Raw genomic sequence first — 21729 nt, 5'->3', positions numbered from 1 at the left:
TAGCCCATGTTATACTGTATATACATTATATATATATATATTCACGAGGGGTATATATTGCAGGAGAAAAATACAGGGGTCAAATGTCCACTTTCCCTCCCTAGAACGACCGGGTTCACTGTCGAAAGGCTGCGTGTTTGTGTTTTTGACCGCGTGCTTTTATTTTAAAAGTCATGTGCTTAGCGTTTTCCACGGCCGGTTTGGTCTGATGTGTCTCCGGTTTCCTGGCCCCTGTGCGCGCCTAGCCCTCTGTACTACTCGGGGACGGGCCCTTTTTTTTTGGCTAGCGCCAGAAAGCAGGACCTTGACTGACACCTCCAGCTTTTAAAAGGTTGACTCTTGCTGCTCCCGGGGGGGCCCCGCCGTTCTGCCAGAGGACAGCTTTTCATTGGAGCGTGGATGGGTGTTTGGGAGGGAGAGGAGAGAGAACGAAAGTGTGCACGTGCGTGCATGCGTGTGCGTGTGCATGTGTGCGTGTAGGTCTCTGTGTTAATCCATTAAGACCTGAAGAAGCATCTGTGTCACTTTTTCATTTGAGCTAAAAAGCATTATTTTACACTTTGGCTATTCAAAAATAGCAGATATACGAGCTTGTAGATCTGCTATTTTTGAAAAATTGAGAAAATGTGTGCAAATTAATATAACTCAAATTTTTGCGTCTGGGGGTCCCTGGAACAACATATTTTGAGATGACAAATACATATCATTTTGGGGGTCCTTGACATGAAAAAGTTTGAGCACCACTGATATAGAAACATAGGTTTTTCAGAAAACTGTTGGGATTTAGAAGACATTTTGTAGGTCTTAATGGGTTAATTCATTTTTTTATGAACTTTTTTTGTATCTATACAACACTGTTCTTTTCCTATTCAAAGTGAAGTGTGTATGCGTGTGTGTCTGCGTGTGTGTGTGTGTGTGTGTGTGTGTGTGTGTGTGTGCACACGCATGCGTGTGCGTGTGTGTGTGTGTACTCTGTGTGCTACAGGACGAGGGAGCCTTATCAGCAGGATGATATATGAGTCCTTAGTGCCTTTAATAGATTCCATTTATCTCTATACACTCCCACTTTAATTTGGCTGGGCCGTGGAGGATGTATTCAAATGCCCGCCGACCATCACGTTGATGTTGATGTGCAGCCGGCCGGCCGGCTTACAGTACAGCTGGCCTTCAGCGTTCTCTACTACGGCCTCAAACCCCCGACCTCTGTCAGCCGGTCTGGAACACATGTGTTATCTTATCGTCTGGAGCTCTGGCCTTGACAGACTCACACAGACACAGGTCTCTAAAATGCTTCGCTCAACTATACAGACTCTCTCCTAGCTTTTATTTGCTAAAAAAAAAAGCTGCATTGCAGAACCATTCCAAAGTATTTAGGGTGGTCCTTCGTTGTTGTTGTTTTATTTTATTATTGATTGATTGAATACTTTATTAGTATCAGAAATGTAAACAGCACGTGCACAGTAAGACATTAACCCATTGATACCTGGAACGCATCTGTGTCACTTTAGATGTCTTTGGCTATTCAAAAATAGCAGATACACAAGCTCGTAGCGCGGCACCGAGTGCCGCGCTACGAGCTTGTATATCTGCTATTTTTGAAAAATCTTGACTTTTTTTTTTTTTTTGATTTAAAAAAAAAAAACTTTGGATTTAGAAAACATTTTAAAGAATCGCCTCAGGCCTTAATTAAAGCTAAAAGGATAACACAAAAAAGTCCTGTGTACTTGATCGGTTTCCAAAGTAGTGGATAGACTCGTCTCGATCTGGAAAGACTACCTATAGTTCTAGTCCCAGCCTATGATACGGAATAAATCTTGGGTCTGGACTACGGGCCGAAACATACGTGGACGTTGCGATGTTGTTTAAAAAAAGAAAACGCTTGCCACTCATTTTCTATGGAAGCAGGTGACAGTCCCGTGGAACGGTTTGTGGGATAGACAGTTGAGCATAGCAGGCGATTCAAGCATCACACAGTTGAGATTGTCCCCATTTACTCCTGTCCCCATGTACTTGCTGTCCCCATGTCTGGCCTATCTCCCTTTAACCCATTAAGACCTGGAACTGTGTCATTTTTAGATTTGAGCTAAAAAGCATTATTTTACACTTTGGGCTATTCAAAAATAGCAGATATACAAGCTCATAGCACGGCACCGAGTGCCGCGCTACGAGCTTTAGATCTGCTATTTTTGAAAAATCGTGAAAATGTGTGCAAATCTTCTGAATATATATATTTTTAAAGCGAACATTTTTAACTCAAATCTTTGCTTCTGGGGGGTCCCTGGAACAACATATTTTGATGGGGGTCCACGGCCAAATACATATAATTTTGGGGGTCCTTGACATGAAAAAGATTGAGCACCACTGATATAGAAACATACGTTTTTCAGAATACTGTTGAGATTTAGGAGACATGTAGAATCGGCTTCAGGTCTCAATGGGTTAACACAGCTTCTGCTGTAAGTGACTGCTAACCTATTGTTGCAAGTCCTGTACTCTATTCTTCCCCATTTTATCTTAAAAGGGGAGCAGAGTGAGGCGGCGGCCAGCTCCAGAGGCCCGCCGTACGCCGGTCCTTGGGGTGGGGCTGGGTAGTGGGGTTTGTGGAGGCGGCGGGTTGGGAGGAAGGGGATGTGGGGTGGGGGGGGGGCGGGGGTAGGCGAGTCTTATTGTAGCGTGGTAACAAGTCCTTTGTGTGACATTTTCCTCGGCGTTGACATTCAGAGGGGAATAGGCGGACAGGCGTGTGCGGACGGCAGGTCCTCAGTGACATGCGAAAGGGAAGAGGTATTAACCCATTCAAACCGGGGAACGCATCTGTGTCATTTTGAGGTTTCTTTGGGCTATTTTTGAAAAATCGTGAACATTTTTTAAAATCTTTTGAATATATATTTTTTAAAGCGAACATTTGTAACTGTCAAATGTCTCAATAAATGTCAAATCTTTCTGAAAAACGATTGTTGCTATATCAGTGGTGCTCAAACTTTTTCTTGTCAAGGACCCCCTAAATTATGTTTTTGGCCGCCGATCCCCATCAAAATATGTTGTTTCAGGGACCCCCAGAAGAAAAGATTTGGGTTAAAAATGTTGTTTGAAAAAATATATATATATTTAAATATGTGCACAAAATGTCCAAGATTTTTCAAAAATAGCAGATCTACAAGCTCATAGCGTGGCACTCGGTGCTATGTTAAAGTATAATAATAATGGTTCTAGCTAAAATGACACAGATGCTCTCCCGGTCTGAATGGGTTAAGAATAGCGAGCAGGGGCCGCGCCGAGCACAAGCGAAGGACGTTCTGAACAGACGTGGCAAGGACACGCCGTCGCCCCGCCAGCGCTCTGCCGCTCTGCTCTGCTCCGCTGTGTGCAACCAGCCTTTAGAGTCTTTATCTGGGCCTGTCCACTGGAGTAAGACCGGCTCTGTGACACAAGGCCGCCGTTATGGTCGTGGCATTTTATAGGGATTTATTCAGATTAGGACACAGTGGAGGAGAGCGATGAGGGGGAGGAGGGTGGGGGATGGCGAGCAAACGACGGCAGCCGGACGTCGAGCCAATGGAGACGTTATTGCCGGCTAGGCAAGACACCGCAGCATTTAACACAGTTGACTCGTATCCTCATTACTCAAATATTTGCTGATTGACCTATAGTGTTCTAATCGTTGTTGTAAATGGGAACCGGTTCTAAGTTAACCATTTAAAACCTATGTCCGTTGTTGACTGGGCTCCGGGGCACCCCAGAATTCTCTAAGCTTGTCCCATCTCTTTCTTCCCCTCTCCACTACATCTCTTCGCCGGCTCGTTACACCGAATGCTCGTATTCCTATGTTCGTTCCTATTTTCGCCGCATGTCAGCATATTATGACACATAAATGCCCAGAATAGGAATGCTAGGGTTCATGTGGTTGAATAAAGGCTACCTTACCTAACCCTAACCTTAAAATGAAAACCAAAGGCTACTGTCTTTCCACGTGGGCTATACCGAATCTGTTGTGTTTTACGCTTCAAAGCCTCTGTGTCACTGAAATCTTGTCAGAACGTCCAGCAGTGTCGAGTTGTTATCATTAACCTGTCTGTGTGTGTGTGTGTGTGTGTTTGTTGCAGATGAAGCAGAGGGAGGCGGAGGTGAAGAACAGGGTGTTCGCCGTGGCCCTCACAGACTCGGTTCACAACATCTGGCTTCAGGAGGCCAGCAAAGGTGTTCAGGACTGGATGCAGCAGGTGACATTACCACACACATGCACGCACGCATGCATGCACGCACACACGCACACACATGTGCACACATGCACATACACACATGCACGCACACACGCGCACACACACAACCAAACAAAGCCACTGCATACAGGGACCTATTGTGAACTTTCACTGGTTCATGTAAATTTGACTAACGGTGTGCAGAGGTCTGTATCACTCGCGCACGCACACACACACACACACCCACACTCGCGCACACACACACACACACACACACACACACACACACACACACACACACACACACACACACACACACACACTGACCTACACAGGTAGTGTTGGTCCTCAGCCAGCCTGAGAAGTCACACGACCATGGTTTGCATGCTCTCATTTTTTTTTTTACCCCTCAGCCCCCTCAATACCCCCCCACCCTTCCCCCACCCCCCGCTCCCCGCTCGACCTCCCTCCTGGGTGGATGTCAATGAACAACCTGAGACAGTTTGTGTGTCTGTGTGTGTGTGTGTGTGTGTGTGTGTGTGCGCACACCTGCATGCACGGGACAATGGAATTGTCCGTGTGTGTTTATATGAGTATGCCTTTGTGTCTACTGTGTGTGTGTTGGTGTGTGTGTGCGTATTACTGTATTTGTGCGGACCAAATGTCCCCACAAGTATAGTAGAATTTGAGAAATAGATATTTTGAGGACCATTTTACTGGTTGTTTTATCGTTTTTGGATTGGAAAAAGATTCAGTTAGGATTAGGTATTTAGAGGTTAGATGTTGGGGTTAGAGTTATCCCTATGTTATACCTGTGATGTGCGGTGATATCATACACTTAAAAAATAGCAGATCTACATGTTTTTTGGCCATTTTCAGCTATTTTCAATGCCGTCCTAAAATGTTCTCACAAGTACAGTAATACAAACGTGTGTGTGTGTGTGTGTGTGTGTGTGTGTGTGTGCTTGCGTGCGCGCGCGCACGCGTTGGCTTCATTTTAGCGCTCGCCCTTTCTGCTGTGACCTCTGTACCGTCGGCAGCACCTGGGCTCACTCAGTATGCACATACTGATGACCGCTGCTACTGGGAACCATGATGCAAATGTCACACACACACACACACACACACACACACACACACACACACACACACACACACACACACACACCATCCACTATCCACTATTTATATTGTGTCCCTATTTTATATCCCTTGCCTTTTGTTTTTGCTATTTCTGTCATCTCCCCCATCTCTGGTGGAGCGTGCACGTGGGCGTGTTTAACTCGCCCGTCTTTGATTCTGTGTGTGTGTGTGTGTACATTTGTCTCTCTCTCTCTGTGTGTGTGTGTGTGTGTGTGTGTGTGTGTGTGTGTGTGTGTGTGTGTGTGTGTGTGTGTGTGTGTGTGTGTGGTGTTTGTGCACGCGTACGTGTGCTAGTTGTATATCTATAATCGTGTATGTGTTACTACTATACTGTACGTCCGTTTTAATGAGTCTTAACCCTTTAAGACCTGAAGCCGATTCTACAAATGTCTACGAAACAGTTTTCTGAAAAAACGTATGTTTCTAGATCAGTGGTTTTCAAACTTTTTTCTTGTCAAGGACCCCCAAAATGATATGTATTTGGTCGCGGACCCCCATCTCAACATATATAGTTCAAGGGACACCAGAAGCAAAGATTTGAATTTAAAAAAATCGCTTTAAAACAATATATATTCAAAGATTTGCACACATTTTCACGTTTTCTTTCAAAAATAGCAGATCTACAAGCTCGTAGCGCGGCACTCGGTGCCGCGCTATGAGCTTGTAGATCTGCTATTTTTGAATAGCTAAAGTGTAAAATAATGCTTTTTACTTCAAATGAAAAAAATGACACAGATGCGTCCCAGGTCTTAATGGGTTAATGTGTGTGTGTGTGTGTGTGTGTGTCCGTCCGTCCGTGCATCCGGGTGTGCGTGCATGTGAGCGAGTGTGTCCGAGTCTTACTGTTTGTGTGTGTGTGTGTGCGTGTGTGTGCGCGTGTGTGTGTGTGTGTGTGTGTGTGTGTGTGTGTGAGTAGTGGGGATTCAAGGTTGCTCTGATCTTCTTCTTGTGGTGTTTTATTTCTTGATTCAGCAGAGGGATGTACAGGACACGCTGTAATTGGACTGTTAAGTGATTTCTATTTGCGATGATGATGATGATTGCCCAGAACAATAAATAAGAAATGACCTTCTGTGTGTCCTGCCTGGATGAAGAGGACGTCCTCTGTCCCCCTCCTCAAAACCCCTCTAGTATACTGTACATGAGTTGCCTCTGTACTTGGTCATCTCTTTTTTCCCCTCTACAAATCTGCGTTGCGACACACTTTGAGCTTGTAGACCGCCTATTTTTGGCGAACGTTTCCACCCTAACTAAGTACATTTATTCAAATACTGTACTTAAGTACAATTTTGAGGTACTTTTACTTTACTTTAGTATTTCCAATTGTCTATACTTTTACTTCTACTCCACTGGATCTCGGAGGCAAATATTGTACTTTTTACTCGTTCACTCGCTCGCTCACTCACTGACACACTTCAGGTACTTACCCACCGGCGGCTATTTATTTATGCCATTAATTAGCCCAAAAATATATATGTTTATTTCTGTCATGAGTACATCGAAACAACGTGAAATATTAAGCAATAAAGCTTGCGCAACTTTTATTCCGAACGAGGTCGGTTTCTCACCTCGAATAAAAGGCATTTTTAATTAAACTGGAATAGTTTTGATGGCAAGTACTCCACAGGGATTTTCATATCAACTTCCGTCACGCCACCATCGTATAGAGACACAGCTTGGTCTCAAACTTATAGAACATGTTTGCTAACGCGCACACACACACACACACACACACACACACACACACACACACACACACACACACACACACACACACACACACACACACACACACACATATAAAGCACACATTCCAGATGGTTGTGTCACATCACAGAGGGGAGCTGAATGCTGCTGTACATACAGTACAGGCCTATATACAGTGTTGCCAGATTCTGTGAGAGAAACAAGCAACCGGGTGTAGGAAAACCAGCCCAAAAGAAGCGACCATGGGCCACGCGAGCACTTTAACATATACATCAGCTATTTGAAAATAGCAGATCTACAAGCTCGCGACGCGTTGTGAGCTTGTAGATCGGCTATTTTCAAATCAAATTTTGCGGGGAAATTATAATAAGCAGATCTGGCAACCCTGCCTATATACACTGTAAGTAGGGGGCGTGCACGGTACGCACGCGCGTGCATGCGTTTACACCACCAGGACACCGGTGGGCGATGCGCTCTGATTCTCGGGCCCCGACGCAGATAATTCCCTCCCCGTGAGGAGGGGTCATGTGGGGGTCAGGGCGGTCGGTACTGTGGGAAGGGAGGGAGGAGAGCGCAAAGAGAGGAGACGGGATTTAGAGATCTACAGGAGAGACCGCTGGGCCCAGGTGATACTGAGCTGATGGAGAGACAGAGGTAGAGAGAGGGAGAGGGACATAGAGAGAGAGAGAGAGAGAGAGAGAGAGAGATGGGGAGAGTGAGAGAAAGAGGGGGGGAGAGATGGAGAGAGAGAGAGATGAGAAGGATTGGAGATGGATGGAGGGGGACAGAGACAGAGAGAGAATGCAAATGAGAGATGGATAGCGAGTACAAATGAGAGAGAGAGAGAGATGGAGAGAGAGACAGACTGAGTGAGAGAGATTGTAAGGGTGCAAATGAGAGAGAGAGAGAGAGAGAGACCGGAGGGATGGGGAGAGACGGAGACAGAGGGACTGGTTGACTCGGGCAGGCAGGCATGGAGGAAGAGCGAGGGAGGAAGAGGAGGAGACAGGAAAGTAAAATATCGAAAACGTTCAATTATTTAAATCCCGCGGAGTGGGCCGCGCGGGAAGGGGAGCTAGACGGTGCTCAGGGAAAGAAAAACAGAAAGACAGGTAGGAGAGTGTGAACGGACAGAATACAGATGGAGGAGAGGAGATGAAGAGATGTATGAGGGGAGAGATGAGTAGCATAGTGAGGAGAGAGGGAGAGAGAGAGAGAGAGAGAGAGAGAGAGAGAGCAGGATGATTGTATACAGCTGGCAGCCTGTCAGAGTCTCCAAGGTGTCTCCTGTCATAGAGCTGGTCTGCTGTCACACTCTAGTGGCCTGCTCAGTGTGCACACACACGTGCACGCCGTACGTGCACGCACACTCTCACACATAATGCATGCGTGCGCGCACGCACGCAAAATGCACACACAATGACATGCACGCACACACACACACACACACAGGCAAAACTGTACACTTACACAACACGGCATGCCCATACACACGCACAACTTGCACCTGCATACACCCACAGATTCACACTCACACAGGCAGATGCCCATGCTGTATAAACACACACGCACACGCACACGCACACACGCACGCACGCACGCACGCACACACACACACACACACACACACACACACACACACACACACACACACACACACACACACACACACACACACACACACACACACACATACACACCTGCCTAACACACAGTCCACTGTGGTCATGAATAAACCATCCTAATCCATGGAGATTATACAGCAACAGAAGGGAAGTGCATAGCTGTAGAGTGAGACAGATCTACTGTAGAGTGAGACAGATATCTACTGTAGAGTGAGACAGAACTGTACTGTAGAGTGAGACACATCTACTGTAGAGTGAGACACATATAATTGGAATTGTAGGAGTTGAGGCATTACATTTTGTCAATAATCCTTCCTCTTTCTCAGGTAATATTTGACAACTTGGCCAATGATTGACATGTTTGTCTCCGCCAGGCCGAAGGCATGGTGGAGAGTATGTTTTCACTTTGTCCGTCCGTGTGTGTGTTCGTCTGTCTGTGAACACCTAACATTGGTCAAGCTTCACGTGACATCACAATATGTAATATAAATAGGTAAGACAGAATTAATCAGGAACAGTCTTACCACCTCGCCTGGCGGAGACCTGTGCTCCGAGCAGCACATTTTCTAGTTCATAGTGTAGTTTGTTGATTACTTTTGATGCAGTAATGGTATTTTTTTGGTATTAAAAAGGTCTTAAAAGTCCTTAAATTGTCACTTTAGAAATGTGCCAATACCATCTATACACTTATACTGTATGTTGGTTTGTTTACTGTTGAGTTGTTAATGTTGCACATTAAGCAAATCTGGGGACCCCCCAAAATCATTTGGGGACCCCCCCTAGGGTCCCAACCCACAGTTTGAGAACCACTGAGAAAAAAGTGATATGATGGCAAATGGTGCATTTCTGTAGCGCCTCTATCCAAAGTGCTTTAACAATGTGTGTTACATTCATTCACACGCGACGACAATTGGTGGTTCAGTGTCTTGCTCAAGGACACTTACGCACTAACTGCAGGGTGAGCCGGGGATTGAACCGGAAACCGTCCAATTCCAAAGCAACCACTCTACTCCCTGAGCCACTGCCGTCTGAATCCCAACCTGTGTGCTGTACAGCATTGGTTCTCAAAGTGGGGTCCGGGGACCCCCAGGGGTCCTTGAGGGAGTTCCAGGGGGTCCCCAGCTAAATGATAGATTAGGCACCAAATGGACCCTCATGGGTCTGTAACTCTGAGAGTGTACAAATGGAACCAAATGGACCCTAACGGGTCCATTTGGTTCCATTTGTACACTCAGAGTTACATTGACATAGATTTTACAATAGAAATGGCATTTAATGGGGGTCTGTTGCCCTAATGCATGTTAAACTGGTGATCCTTGAAATTAAAATAGTTGAGAATCACTGCTAGAGCCGTAAAAAATCTTCTCTTATGGGGGTCCCTGGCATATCTTTTGAAATGGGGGTCCGTGGGCTAATAAGTGTCAATTTGGGGGTCCTTGACATGAAAAAGTTTGAGAACCACTGCTCTACAGTATATTCTTCATATCGCGGCTGTCGGGCAGACACCTCTTATCTCCATATTCAAACTTTTTGTTTTTTCAAAAATGAATGCCGTACTTGATCACAGTACAGCGTCACACAAAAGCATCAAAAGCAGCAGATCTACAAGCTTCGCACCGCGTTTTGAGCTTGTAGATCTGCTACTTTTGATATTTTTGATTTGAATCCTAAAAAGTACGATTTTTGGACATATGAGGATTCCACCCGACAGCTGGCGTTAGCCATTCATAATCGTCTCATATATCTTCATAATAAGTCAACTTTCCGAGGGCGAGTGAACGATTGTGTTCCAGATGTCCTTCTGATGGATTTTTCTTGGTTGTCAATGTTTCCATCGTCCATAAAATCGCTCTGAAAGTGAACCAAACGATCGTGTATGATGTAATATAACTCTATGAGGCAGATCAGTTTTCCCCCACGCAAAAAACGGATGTGACGTGTGTGTGGGCGTTCCTGTCTAACTCTGTGTGTGTGTATGCTTACTATGGGAATATAGAGCTATTTAACACTTATTTTACCCATTGAGACCTGAAGCCGATTCTACGTGTCTCCTAAATCTCAACAGTATTCTGAAAAACGTATGTTTCTATATCAGTGGTGCTCAAACTTTTTCATGTCAAGGACCCCCAAAATGATATGTATTTGGCCGCGGACCCCCATCAAAATATTTTGTTCCAGGGACCCCCAGAAGCAAATATTTGAGTTAAAAATCTTCGCTTTAAAAATATATATAATCAAAGATTTGCATACATTTTAACGATTTTTCAAAAATAGCAGATGTACAAGCTCGTAGCACGGCACTCGGTGCCGCGCTATGAGCTTGTATATCTGCTATTTTTGAATAGCCCAAAGTGTAAAATAATGCTTTTTAGCTCAAATCTAAAATTGACACAGTTCCAGGTCTTAATGGGTTAACACTGACAAAAACACTGACACCACCTTTAAAGTCACCTCTGCTCCCTATGATGCATCAAATTTCATGTCTGCCGTGCGGTCCAGCCTTTTGTGTGTGAATGTACAGTACGTAGTAGTAGTAGTAATGTCCTCTATATTGCAAGAACATGAATCCTGCATTGTCCGGTTTTAATTAAATCTACATTGTTTTCTTGCTGGCTTTCATTGCACCACCCGTCAAGGCAGATACATTGTATACTGTATGTCCCCCCCCCCTCACCCATAATTGATAATTAAGTGTTTTTGTGGTTGTACATTACACCTCCAATCTATTACACCCATGGAATGGTGGTCTGTTATAGTGTGTATGTGTCATACTGATATTTTACTGTATATGTACGTAGCTTAGCCCATTCAATCCGGGAATGCATCTCTGTCATTTCAGATTTCTTTGGCTTTTCAAAAATAGATATACAAGCTAAAAGAAATCGTTAAAATGTGTGCAAATCTTTTGATATATATATATTTTTAAGCAAAGATTTGTAACTCAAATCTTTGCTTCTGGCGGTCCCTGGAAAAAAAATATTTTACAAATGTTAAAAAAGATTTGCACAAATTTTCAAAATTGTTTCAAAAAATGTCAGATCTACAAGCTCATAGCCGTGCTGTGAGCTTGTATATCTGCTATTTTTGAATAGCCCAAAGAAATAAACAAATGACAGATATGCATTCTTCCCGGATGCAATGGGTTAGATCAATGCAGGGCCCATTATCACACATGGTCTGAAGCTACAGGGTCCATGTTCCCTATTCCTCCAGGGCCTTTATGTGTGTAATCCTGTAGCACTTATGGTCGGGGAGAGAGGGGGGGGGGGGGTAGAGGGTAGGCGTATAACCCACTGTGAGAGGGCCTATTTGGCCCATATGAAGGCTCCATTAGGTCGCGCTGCCATTACAGGTGAGTGCACTACGCTGTGTGTGTTTTGCTAGCGTCGTGCCCTTCATGGTGTGGGCTCTGTGTTTATGTGTGCTGCATGCCGCGGTGAAGCAGGGTTTACCTTTGACCTGCAGGGCCCGGTGAGCAGGTGGCTGCACACCAGTGCTAGAAAAAGTACTCCAGGTTTTTTTTTACTTGAGTAAAAGTATCAATACTGCAATGTAGAGCATATATGTCCGGTAATCAAAATTTGCTTGAGTAAAAGTACAAAGGTTTTGCCATCAAAATATACTAAAATGTGTTAAAAAACATATATTTTGAACATTTTCAAAGTTTAGATAGGGCTGAAGTGGTTAATGTATGTTTTGTAATAATAATAATCAAAATCTACAAAGTAACTAAAGTTTTCAAATAATTGTAGTGGAATAAAAGTACAATATTTGTCCCTGAGATCATGTAGTGGAGTAAAAGTAAAAGTATTGGAAATTGGAAATACTCCAGTGAAGTAAAAGTACCTCAAAATTGTACTTGAGTACCTGTAAAATTGTACTTGAGTACAGTATTTGAGTACATGTTCTTAGATACTATCCACCCCTGCTGCATGCACGCTCATGCACGCACGCACGCACGTACGTACGCACGCACGCAGACACACACACACACACACACACACACACACACACACACACACACACACACACACACACACACACACACACACACACACACACACACACACACACACACACACACACACACACACCCACACCCCCACACACACACTCCATGGTGGAAGTCTGAGGGTCTTTCGTCATCGCAGGTATAGACCGGTGGTGGAGGCAAAACACCAGCCTGCTGCCATTTTGTGTGATCTCACACACCCTGCTATTAGTGTAGCGGTTAGCATCCCACTAAGCAGCGAGCCCACACCGCCATATGTCTCTGATTAATCATGATGATGGAATTCACTTAAGCTGCACTGGGGGAAGAATATAGGCGTGTGTGTGTGTGTGTGTGTGTGTGTGTGTGTGTGTGTGTGTGTGTGTGTGTGTGTGTGTGTGTGTGTGTGTGCGTGTTTGTGCACGCGCGTGTGTGTGTGTGCCCGCGTCCGTGTGTGTGTGTGTAATCTACACACACAGAATCTACATACACTATTCCAACTATATCAACAACGTTATAGTTTTTTTATGGTCATTTATGGCATTGGTTCTCAAAGTGGGGTCCGGGGACCCCCAGGGGTACTTGAGGGGGTTCCAGGGGGTCCCCAGCTAAATGATGGACAGGAACCAAATGGACCCTTATGGGTCTGTAACTCTGAGAGTGTACAAATGGACGGGTCCATTTGGTTCCATTTGTACACACTCAAAGTTAAATTAAGATTTTTTTACAATACAAATTGGGGTCCCAGAGATAGAAAGGCCATTAAATGGGGGTCCGTAGCCTAATAATGCATGTCAAACTGGGGGTCCTTGAAATTAAAATGGTTGAGAATCACTGCTAGAGAGCCGTAAAAACCTTCTCTTATGGGGGTCCCTGGCTTATCTTTTCAAATGGGGGTCCACCGCGGGCTAATAAGTGTAAATTTGGGGGTCCTTGACATGAAAAAGTTTGAGAACCTACTGATGTATGGTCATCCGTTAAGGGCTTTATTTCATGTCATTGTCATTCCTTCATCATGAAACCCATCTGCAAAAAATACCTTCCTCCACCCCACACACACACACACACACACACACACACACACACACACACATGTTTGTATTACTATACTTGTGAGGACATCAACGCTTAAAATATATTTTGCCATTTTTAACCGTAAGCCTAAAGCCGAAAAACAGCAGATCTACAAGCCCACAACGCGTCGCGCTGCGACGCGTTGTGAGCTTATAGATCGGCTGTTTCCGGTGCATGACACTGGCGCGCAACTAAGTATAAATCATGTTTAACTCTAATTCCAATCCCTAAACCTAACCTCTAAATGTCTAATACCGACCTGAATGTTTTTCTAATTGTAAACGTATCTCTAAAACCATTTTTTTAAACTATAAAACGACCATTTGTCTTGTGAGGACCAGTAAAACAGTCCTCACAATGTATATTTCTTCAAATTCTACTATACTTGGTCCTCGCAAGTATAGTAATACAAACACACACACTCTCAAAGGGCACAGAGCCGGGGTGGGCAGGCAGGCAGGGCTGTGTTTGTGTGTTGTGTTGAATGGCTCCATTGATGCTGGGCAGCTTGAGGCCGTGATGCTGTGCATCAGAGAGAGAGAGGCACAGCTCCATATGATGTGACGTGCCCTGCCCTCTCCAAATAATCCCAGCCGGCAGGCTTTTATACCACTGCTGCTGCTGCTGCTGCTCCGCCCCGCGGCTGGGCTGCCCGCTACGCTGGGCTGGCGGGCGCACCGTGCGTGTGAATTGTGTGTGTGTGTGTGTCATGGCGTCAGTGGTGGAAATAGTACTCAAATGTTTTACTTTAGTAAAAGTATCAATACTGCAATGTAGAAATACTCTGTTACAAGTAAAAGTCCGGAATTCAAAAATGTACTAAAGTGTTGGTATCAAAATGTACGTAAAGTAGTAAGTACTAAAATGTACTAAAAAGCTGACAACGCGTTGTGAGCTTGTAGATCGGCTATGTTCATATAGCCTAGGTATAAAATAGGGCTAAAGTGGTTAATGTATGTTTTATAAAGTAATAATTTATATCTGCAAAGTAACTAGTAACTAAGGTGTTCAAATAATTGTAGTGGAGTAAAAAGTACAATATCTGCCTCTGAGATGTAGTGGAGTAGAAGTAAATGTATAGACAATTGGAAATACTCCAGTAAAGTAAAAGTACCTCAAAATTGTACTGATAAGTACAGTACTTGAGTAACTGTACTTTACATCACTGTCCGTATGTATGCTGTGTGTGTGCGTGCGTGCGTGCGTGCCGTGCGTGTGTGTGTGTGTGTGTGTGTGTGTGTGTGCCACGCACGCATGTCTTTATCTGCACATGCGTGTGGTTGCCTTGACAAATCTATTCAGTGCACGGCCCTCCCTGCCTCCACTGTTGCTGCTGGTGGTGGGTGGTGGAGGGTGGTGATGGGTGGGTAGGAGAGGAGAGGAGAGGATGGGGGCCCTTTGAAAAACGCACCCCCCTATCCCCCTATCCCCCTTCTCTCTCCCCTCTGCCCCCCCACAACCCCCTCCCCTCCCCAGCCAGCCTCACTGCTTCACAGCCCACCTGACATCTCTCTCCAGACAGACTGAATGCATTAACCCTTTAAGGCCAGTAAGGAAACGCATGCGTGTCATTTTAAGGTTTCTTTGGCTATTCAAAAATAGCAGATATACAAGCTCATGAGCTTGTAGATCTGCTATTTTTAGAAAAATCGTGTCCCTGGAACAAAATATTTTTAGATGGGAGGGGGTCCGCGGACAAATACATATTATTTTGGGGGGTCCTTGACACAAAACGTTTGAAAACCATTAATAATAATAATGAGCAACATAAGTAAAAAAATATATTAAAAAAAACTTTAGGATACATTTTTTTTTAGGATTTACAAGATATTTGTAAATTTTTTGTTAATTTTTAGTGAATTTGTAAAAAAGATTTGAGTTAAAAACTTTAGCTTTAAAAAAGTATATATATATTCAACCTAAAGATTTGCAAACATTTTAACAATAAAAAAAATAAATAGCAGATCTACAAGCTCATAGCGCGGCACTCGGTGCCGCGCTATGAGCTTGTAGATCTGCTATTTTTATATAGCCAAATAAATCTTGAAATGACACAGATGCGTTCCCGGTCTTAAAGGGTTAAAGAAGATACAATGAGACACTTGATGTAACCGTTGGAGAGAGAGAGAGAGAGAGAGAGAGAGAGACTGCCCTGCCCTGCCTCGCCAACCCCAGCCTCAGAGGACAGAGAGAGAGAGAGAGAGAGAGACATTGAGAGAGGGACCAGCGTGCACGTCGTCTCGTGGAACCGCGGTGCGCGAGGATCTAAAAATACACGACGCTATACCGCTAGTTTAACCGAGACGACCCCTTTCTCCACTCTTGCATCTCTCTCTCTCACCTCCCGTGTCTTCTTCCCTCTCCTCCTCCTCCTCCTCCTGCTCTCTCTACTCCTCCCAGAGCGCCCCACTACCACAACCACAACCACCACCACCACCCAGACAGACAAGCATTTTATAGACTATAGCAGGGTTGGAGGAGAGAGAGAGAGGAGGAAGGATGGGGAGAAAGATTGAGTTTTTATATTGTCCCTGTCGGGCAGAAACCGGCTATCTCCATGTTTAAACTTTTTGTGGTTAAGACCTGAGGCGATTCTAAAAATGTTTTCTAAATCCTAACAGATTTTTGAAAAAAAATCAAAAAAATATTTTTTCACGATTTTTCAAAAATAGCAGATCTACAAGCTCATAGCGCGGCACTCGGTGCCGCGCTATGAGCTTGTATATCTGCTATTTTTGAATAGCCAAAGAAATCTAAAGTGACAGAGATGCATTCCAGGTCTTAATGGGTTAATTATCAGCCTACTTTATCATACTACAGCTTCACACAAAAGCATCAAAAGTTGCAGATCTGCAAGCTCAAAACACGGCGCAAAATTGAATCCTGAAAATGAACAGTTTGGACGGGTTTCCACCCCGACAGAGACAACAATGTACTTCATTAGAGATTAACTTTTTCTTCTTTATACAAGCTCCCGACTTTTGCAGTTCAAGGAACAGTTAGACTATAGGGAAAGAAAGAAAGAAATTATAAAGACGAAAAAACAGGAAACAGGAAGTCAAAAAGCAGGAAGGCACACAGTCAAATAAAATATCCAGTTTACATAAGGTGCATAATAAAAAAAATTGTAATGGATAAAATACAGATACAGATGCATATGATGAAGCAATAGTCTTAAAAACATTTTTGACAACAGTCAAAAAGTAGCATATCTGGGGAAATGTTTTGCCCCAAAATAGTGACACCAGGTTGAAAGTGGTGACTGTGAGGTAGCTCGTCACTTGAAGTTCTGTTTTTGAAGTTCATTCGATTCCTCGGTTTCGCTTCGTTTGTATCGTTTAGGCTTGATACGGCGGGGCGGTTCACACACAACCTGTGTGAACCTGTTATTTCCCCTGGTTTCATTCGCTCCTTGTATTTGGGTTTCTTATAATTATCATGTGTAATTTTGGATTCATTTCTATGAAAACCGTGCATACTATATCTTCAGGGAAGATTATAGTAAAGGCTTGGCCTCTTCATGGACCTGAAAAAGATTCTACAGCGCTTGCTTAATTCATGTACAGTACGTACACACAAAAACGTCCTCATGCAGAATGGTTGAGATGACGCCAGTCCCCTGTGTGTGTGTGAGGGGGCTGTAGTCTGACCCAGGGGTGGCAGGGAGCTCTAGAGGGGTGTGTAGGGGGGTGCTGAGTAGTAAGTGGGGGACAGGGGACAGGGGTGGGGGGGGTTTGGGCTAGTGACAGCTAGGCAGAGGTGTGACGTGACCCAGGGTTTTAGCAGGTCCCTCTGTGCAAGTGTGTGTGTGTGTGTGTGTGTGTGTGTGTGTGTGTGTGTGTGGTGGGGGGGGGAGTTGTTCATCTCAAAGATTGCTCTATCCAGTCCCTCCTCTGTCAGGGTCTTGGGAGAAAGGGTCGGCAAGGGCAAGAATGTGTGTGTATGCACGTGTTTGCGTGGGCGTTTGTGTGTGTGTATGTGTGTGTGTGTGTGTGTGTGTGTGTGTGTGTTAAGTTCGGGAGGGTTCAGGAATGACAGGGCACGCTACACAGCTTTGTAGGAGACCCCCCGCTATGCTATCACGCACCCACGCACGCACGCACGCACGCACGCACGCATGCGCACACACAAACACACACAAACACACACACACACACACACACACACACACACACACACATGAACGCAGCACTGTAATGGCTGTCAGGGGGGCTGTGCCGAGCGTAAACAAGGGCAGATAAGCAGTGATTCAGAAGGACACCAGCTGCACATTCTAATCTCTTTGCATTTTCCTCCTTCTTCTATTGAACTTTTATCTTATCTCGGCAATGTCTTCTCTCTTTCTCCGCGCATTCCTCCTCCCTCTCTCTCTCTCTCTCTCTCTCTCTCTCTCTCTCTCTCTCTCCGTGTTTATAGTGCGTCGTTCGCCCAGCCCATGGTGTAAGATTCCACACTGCTCAGATGTTGTTTTGTTTTTTTAATAATAATTTAAATGCACGTTTCGATGTCATCTGCACGACTCCATAGCAACAAGATATACGGTATTATACAAAATACGCTGAAACATTCACATTACTATCAACATACACATTCTGGCCAAGCATGATGACTTTTAGAGGAATATATATTTTTAGTGTTCATAATGCTTTATAAAGGGGTTGACTGGTGGCTCAGCCAGTTAGTGCATGGACCACATGCTCCTTGTTAAATACAGAATCAGAATCAGTCTTTATTGTCACATCACATTACAAGTAAGGTGGGTGAAATTCTTAGTTGTGCAGGCTCATCATTTGCAGTTTAAAAAGGATAGATAGTCATCTCATAGAGAGAGAGGAGAGGCATAAAGTGCATAATATGACTAATCTACATAATACAATAATGTGACTGAAATGCATAAAAAGTCTTAAATGTGCGAAGAGGCCCTGAGTTTGAATCTGACTCCTGTTAGTCTGTATCCTTTGTCTCTTCCTTCTGTCTTTGATGTCAGTTTCCTGTCTCTCTACACACACTCTACACAAATTGTATTTTTTATGAATAATTCATAATAATAATAAAGTCCAGAAATACTATCAGTTATTATCCTTGGTTATTATGTATTGGCAGTAACCATGGAGTAACCAATTATGTACAGTAGGAATATTGAAGTGAAATTTTTATGGTGTTTTACAAAACTATTGTCATCATTAAGGTCCTTAAAATGTATTATAAAAGTGTTCAGCTAAAAAAAAACACTGAATTTGTTTTTCAACTTCAATGATGAATGACTTGTTCTGGCCACTGGGGCCGTTGTTGAGGGAATTAAAAATGTTGGCGCTTTTCTTTCTTAGATCTTTGATAGCTTCTTCATTAAACATGAATACACTGCTTCACAGTGGTGCTGGTGTAACAACAGACTAGCTTAGAAATCTGTATTTATGTATACGCAGATAAACTAAGAAAAATTAAATCTCACCAGCGGCGCAAAGCCACAAAACCGGAAGTAGTACTTCAGGCTATACTCTCAGTTTGCTGGGATCTTTCTCATTTTCATCATTAAACAAACTTGTTCACAAAGGTGCTAGTTACACCGATGCTGGTGTAACTAAGAAATCTGTATTTTGTCATATTATATACACAGATAAACAAACCAAACAAAGGGGAGAAGCCTTTGCCACAAGAACATTTCCCCCTACAGTGACAACACTGTAGTGGAGAAAACAGACTGCCCTTTTGAGTACCAGTGTTGATTTCGTCAACTAAAAAAACTATGATGAAAAGTGTTCGTCGACTACCTTTTTTCACTGACGAAAACTAAATGAAAACTAAATAAAAACTAAAACTAAGACTAAATACTGTATATTGACAATTTCGTCAACAAATAAAAACTAGACTAAACTAATTGTCAGGTAGGGACTAGTGGAGAAGAGATCCAGTAGAACAAGTCATTTTATGCTTGTTTGCGCTTGGGTGTTGCGCTCTGAAAATAGCAGATGTACAAGCTCACAACGTGTCCCTGTAGATTGGCTATTTAACAGCATGCAACCAAGTGTAAAATCAGGCATTACGACGCCATCAAGGCCCCCAAAAACCTAATAAAAAGTGAAATATCATGCCATAGGATGGACATGGACGGTAGAAAGTAGACGTAAACGTGCAGCATGTGTATAGGATGAAGGTTGAAAATGAAGAGATCTTTCTTTTGTATTCTTTCTTTTTTTTTGTTTTATCTTTGACAGTAGAGTTGTCAGCCTCAGGGGGGTTGCTGAGAGGGCCTGGGGTGTTTACTGGGAGGTTCTGGGTCAGTGGTCCGGGCCCGACCACCCCCACCACATCTTACACACACACACACACATGCACGTGTGCGCGCGCTCAGGGCGCCCCGTGATCTACAGTACTCTCACCATCACGGCTCTCCCCCACAAACAAACCTGAAGCTGTCTGAGCAGTGTGTCACTGCGCCTTTTAATTGCTTGTTCCTGTGTCTATCACACACACACACACACACACACACACACACACACACACACACACACACACACACACACACACACACACACTCAGTGGTCTTCCATTTTCTTTGTCTTCCTTTCTCTCCCACGTTTACCCCCTCCTCTGTTTTTCTCTCCCTTCCCTCCCTTGTTTTTCTGACGTCTTATTTTCTCTCCACCTGTCTCTCGGTTCTCTGTCCTATGTGTGTCTCTCTCTCTCTCTCTCTCTCTCTCGCTCTCTCTCTCTCTCTCTCTCTCTCTCTCTCTCTCTCTCTCTCTCTCTCTCTCTCTCTAACTTAAAGGAGTAAGAACCTTGTGTCTAGCACCTTCAGGCACCTTAAAGGCCAGACAGGCCGAACCAATGCAACTCCTTGCAACTTGCCATTGGGGATGTAATGGTTGCAAGTAGTTGCGTCGCGAATCATTGGTGTGGACTGGCCTTGGTGAAGACAATGGTCAAAATGTTCTCTTTCTTGATTATTGCTTTCACCCCTTGTTGCTGTGTATATGTTTGCTGATCGTTATTATTAATGTTGTTGTTTTGTTATTATTATCAATGCTGCTACTGTACAATGTCATGAGAACAGACATAATTGTACTCTTTTGTAGTAAGTAACCTTGAACCCTCTCTCACACTTTCTCTCACTCCTCTCCTTCATCTCATCACCTACCTACCTACCTCTCTCTCTCTCTCTGTCTCTCTGTCTCTGTCTCTGTCTCTCTCTCTCTCTCTCTCTCTCTCTCTCTCTCTCTCTCTCTCTCTCTCTCTCTCTCTGTCTCTCTCTCTCTCTCTCTCTCTGTCTCTCTCTCTGTCTCTGTCTCTATCTCTCTGTCCATACAGCACTGTCGTAACTGGGTGTCGAGTCCAGAGCCGTTGGACAGCCCCGTGGACCCCATGCTACCAGACTGCCCCCGCGTCTCTGCAGGTAAAGACCCAATAATGCTGTTCTCTCACTCTGTCCAATGATGGCGTCGATCGCCGACTAGCTATCGTCATTGTTAAACAGTACACAGTAAGAGTGTGAATCACACACACACACACACACAGACGCACACACACGCACACACCGAACGTAATGAGCCTGTATATGGAGTACGCACCTACGTTTATCTTCGTGTCTCCTCTCTTATTAATTTCTTCCCATCCTGTCTCCTACTCTACCTGTACATCTGCTAATCCTCTCCCGTGGCGTTTGGCTTCCTGTCCCCGTGCCCCGCTCTCCGCGGTGGTCTCAACCCGATGATGTCACCGACATCGTTTCTTCTGTCCCCGTGCCCTGCTCTCTCTGCTGGTCGTCTCGACCTGATGATGTCACCGACATCTTGAGAATGTGTCCTTTTAATGTAGGATTAGTGACGAGAGGTGTGAATCCTAGTCGTGATCGCGATGAGACGTGACCCCTGCTTTCCCAACCGGATCGTAGTAACGCCCTTAGTCACTGGGTTGTTTAGGTTCAAGATTACATAACTTTTAATATGCTATTGGCTGTCTGTGTTCTTTTTTTTAAATAATGAAAATCTGC

The 21729-nt window shown here is 44.2% G+C and overlaps 1 protein-coding gene across 2 annotated transcripts in view; it reads left to right on the top strand.

Moving 5' to 3' along the window:
- The window catches only part of arb2a (ARB2 cotranscriptional regulator A), a 297865-nt gene that overhangs the window by 180953 nt on the left and 95183 nt on the right, over nt 1-21729 (top strand). For both annotated transcript variants that reach the window (XM_084054052.1, XM_084054051.1), the window contains exons 9-10: nt 4104-4220; nt 21048-21132. In XM_084054052.1, coding sequence (XP_083910178.1) covers nt 4104-4220; nt 21048-21132 — 202 coding nt within the window. The remainder of the gene's footprint in view (nt 1-4103; nt 4221-21047; nt 21133-21729) is intronic.

The sequence above is a fragment of the Gymnoscopelus microlampas genome (assembly GCF_963454915.1).
Source record: "Gymnoscopelus microlampas genome assembly, chromosome: 4".
Lineage (NCBI taxonomy): Eukaryota > Metazoa > Chordata > Actinopteri > Myctophiformes > Myctophidae > Gymnoscopelus > Gymnoscopelus microlampas.
The sequence above is the reverse complement of the archived record's forward strand: the minus strand, read 5'-3'. Positions and strand labels throughout refer to the sequence as shown.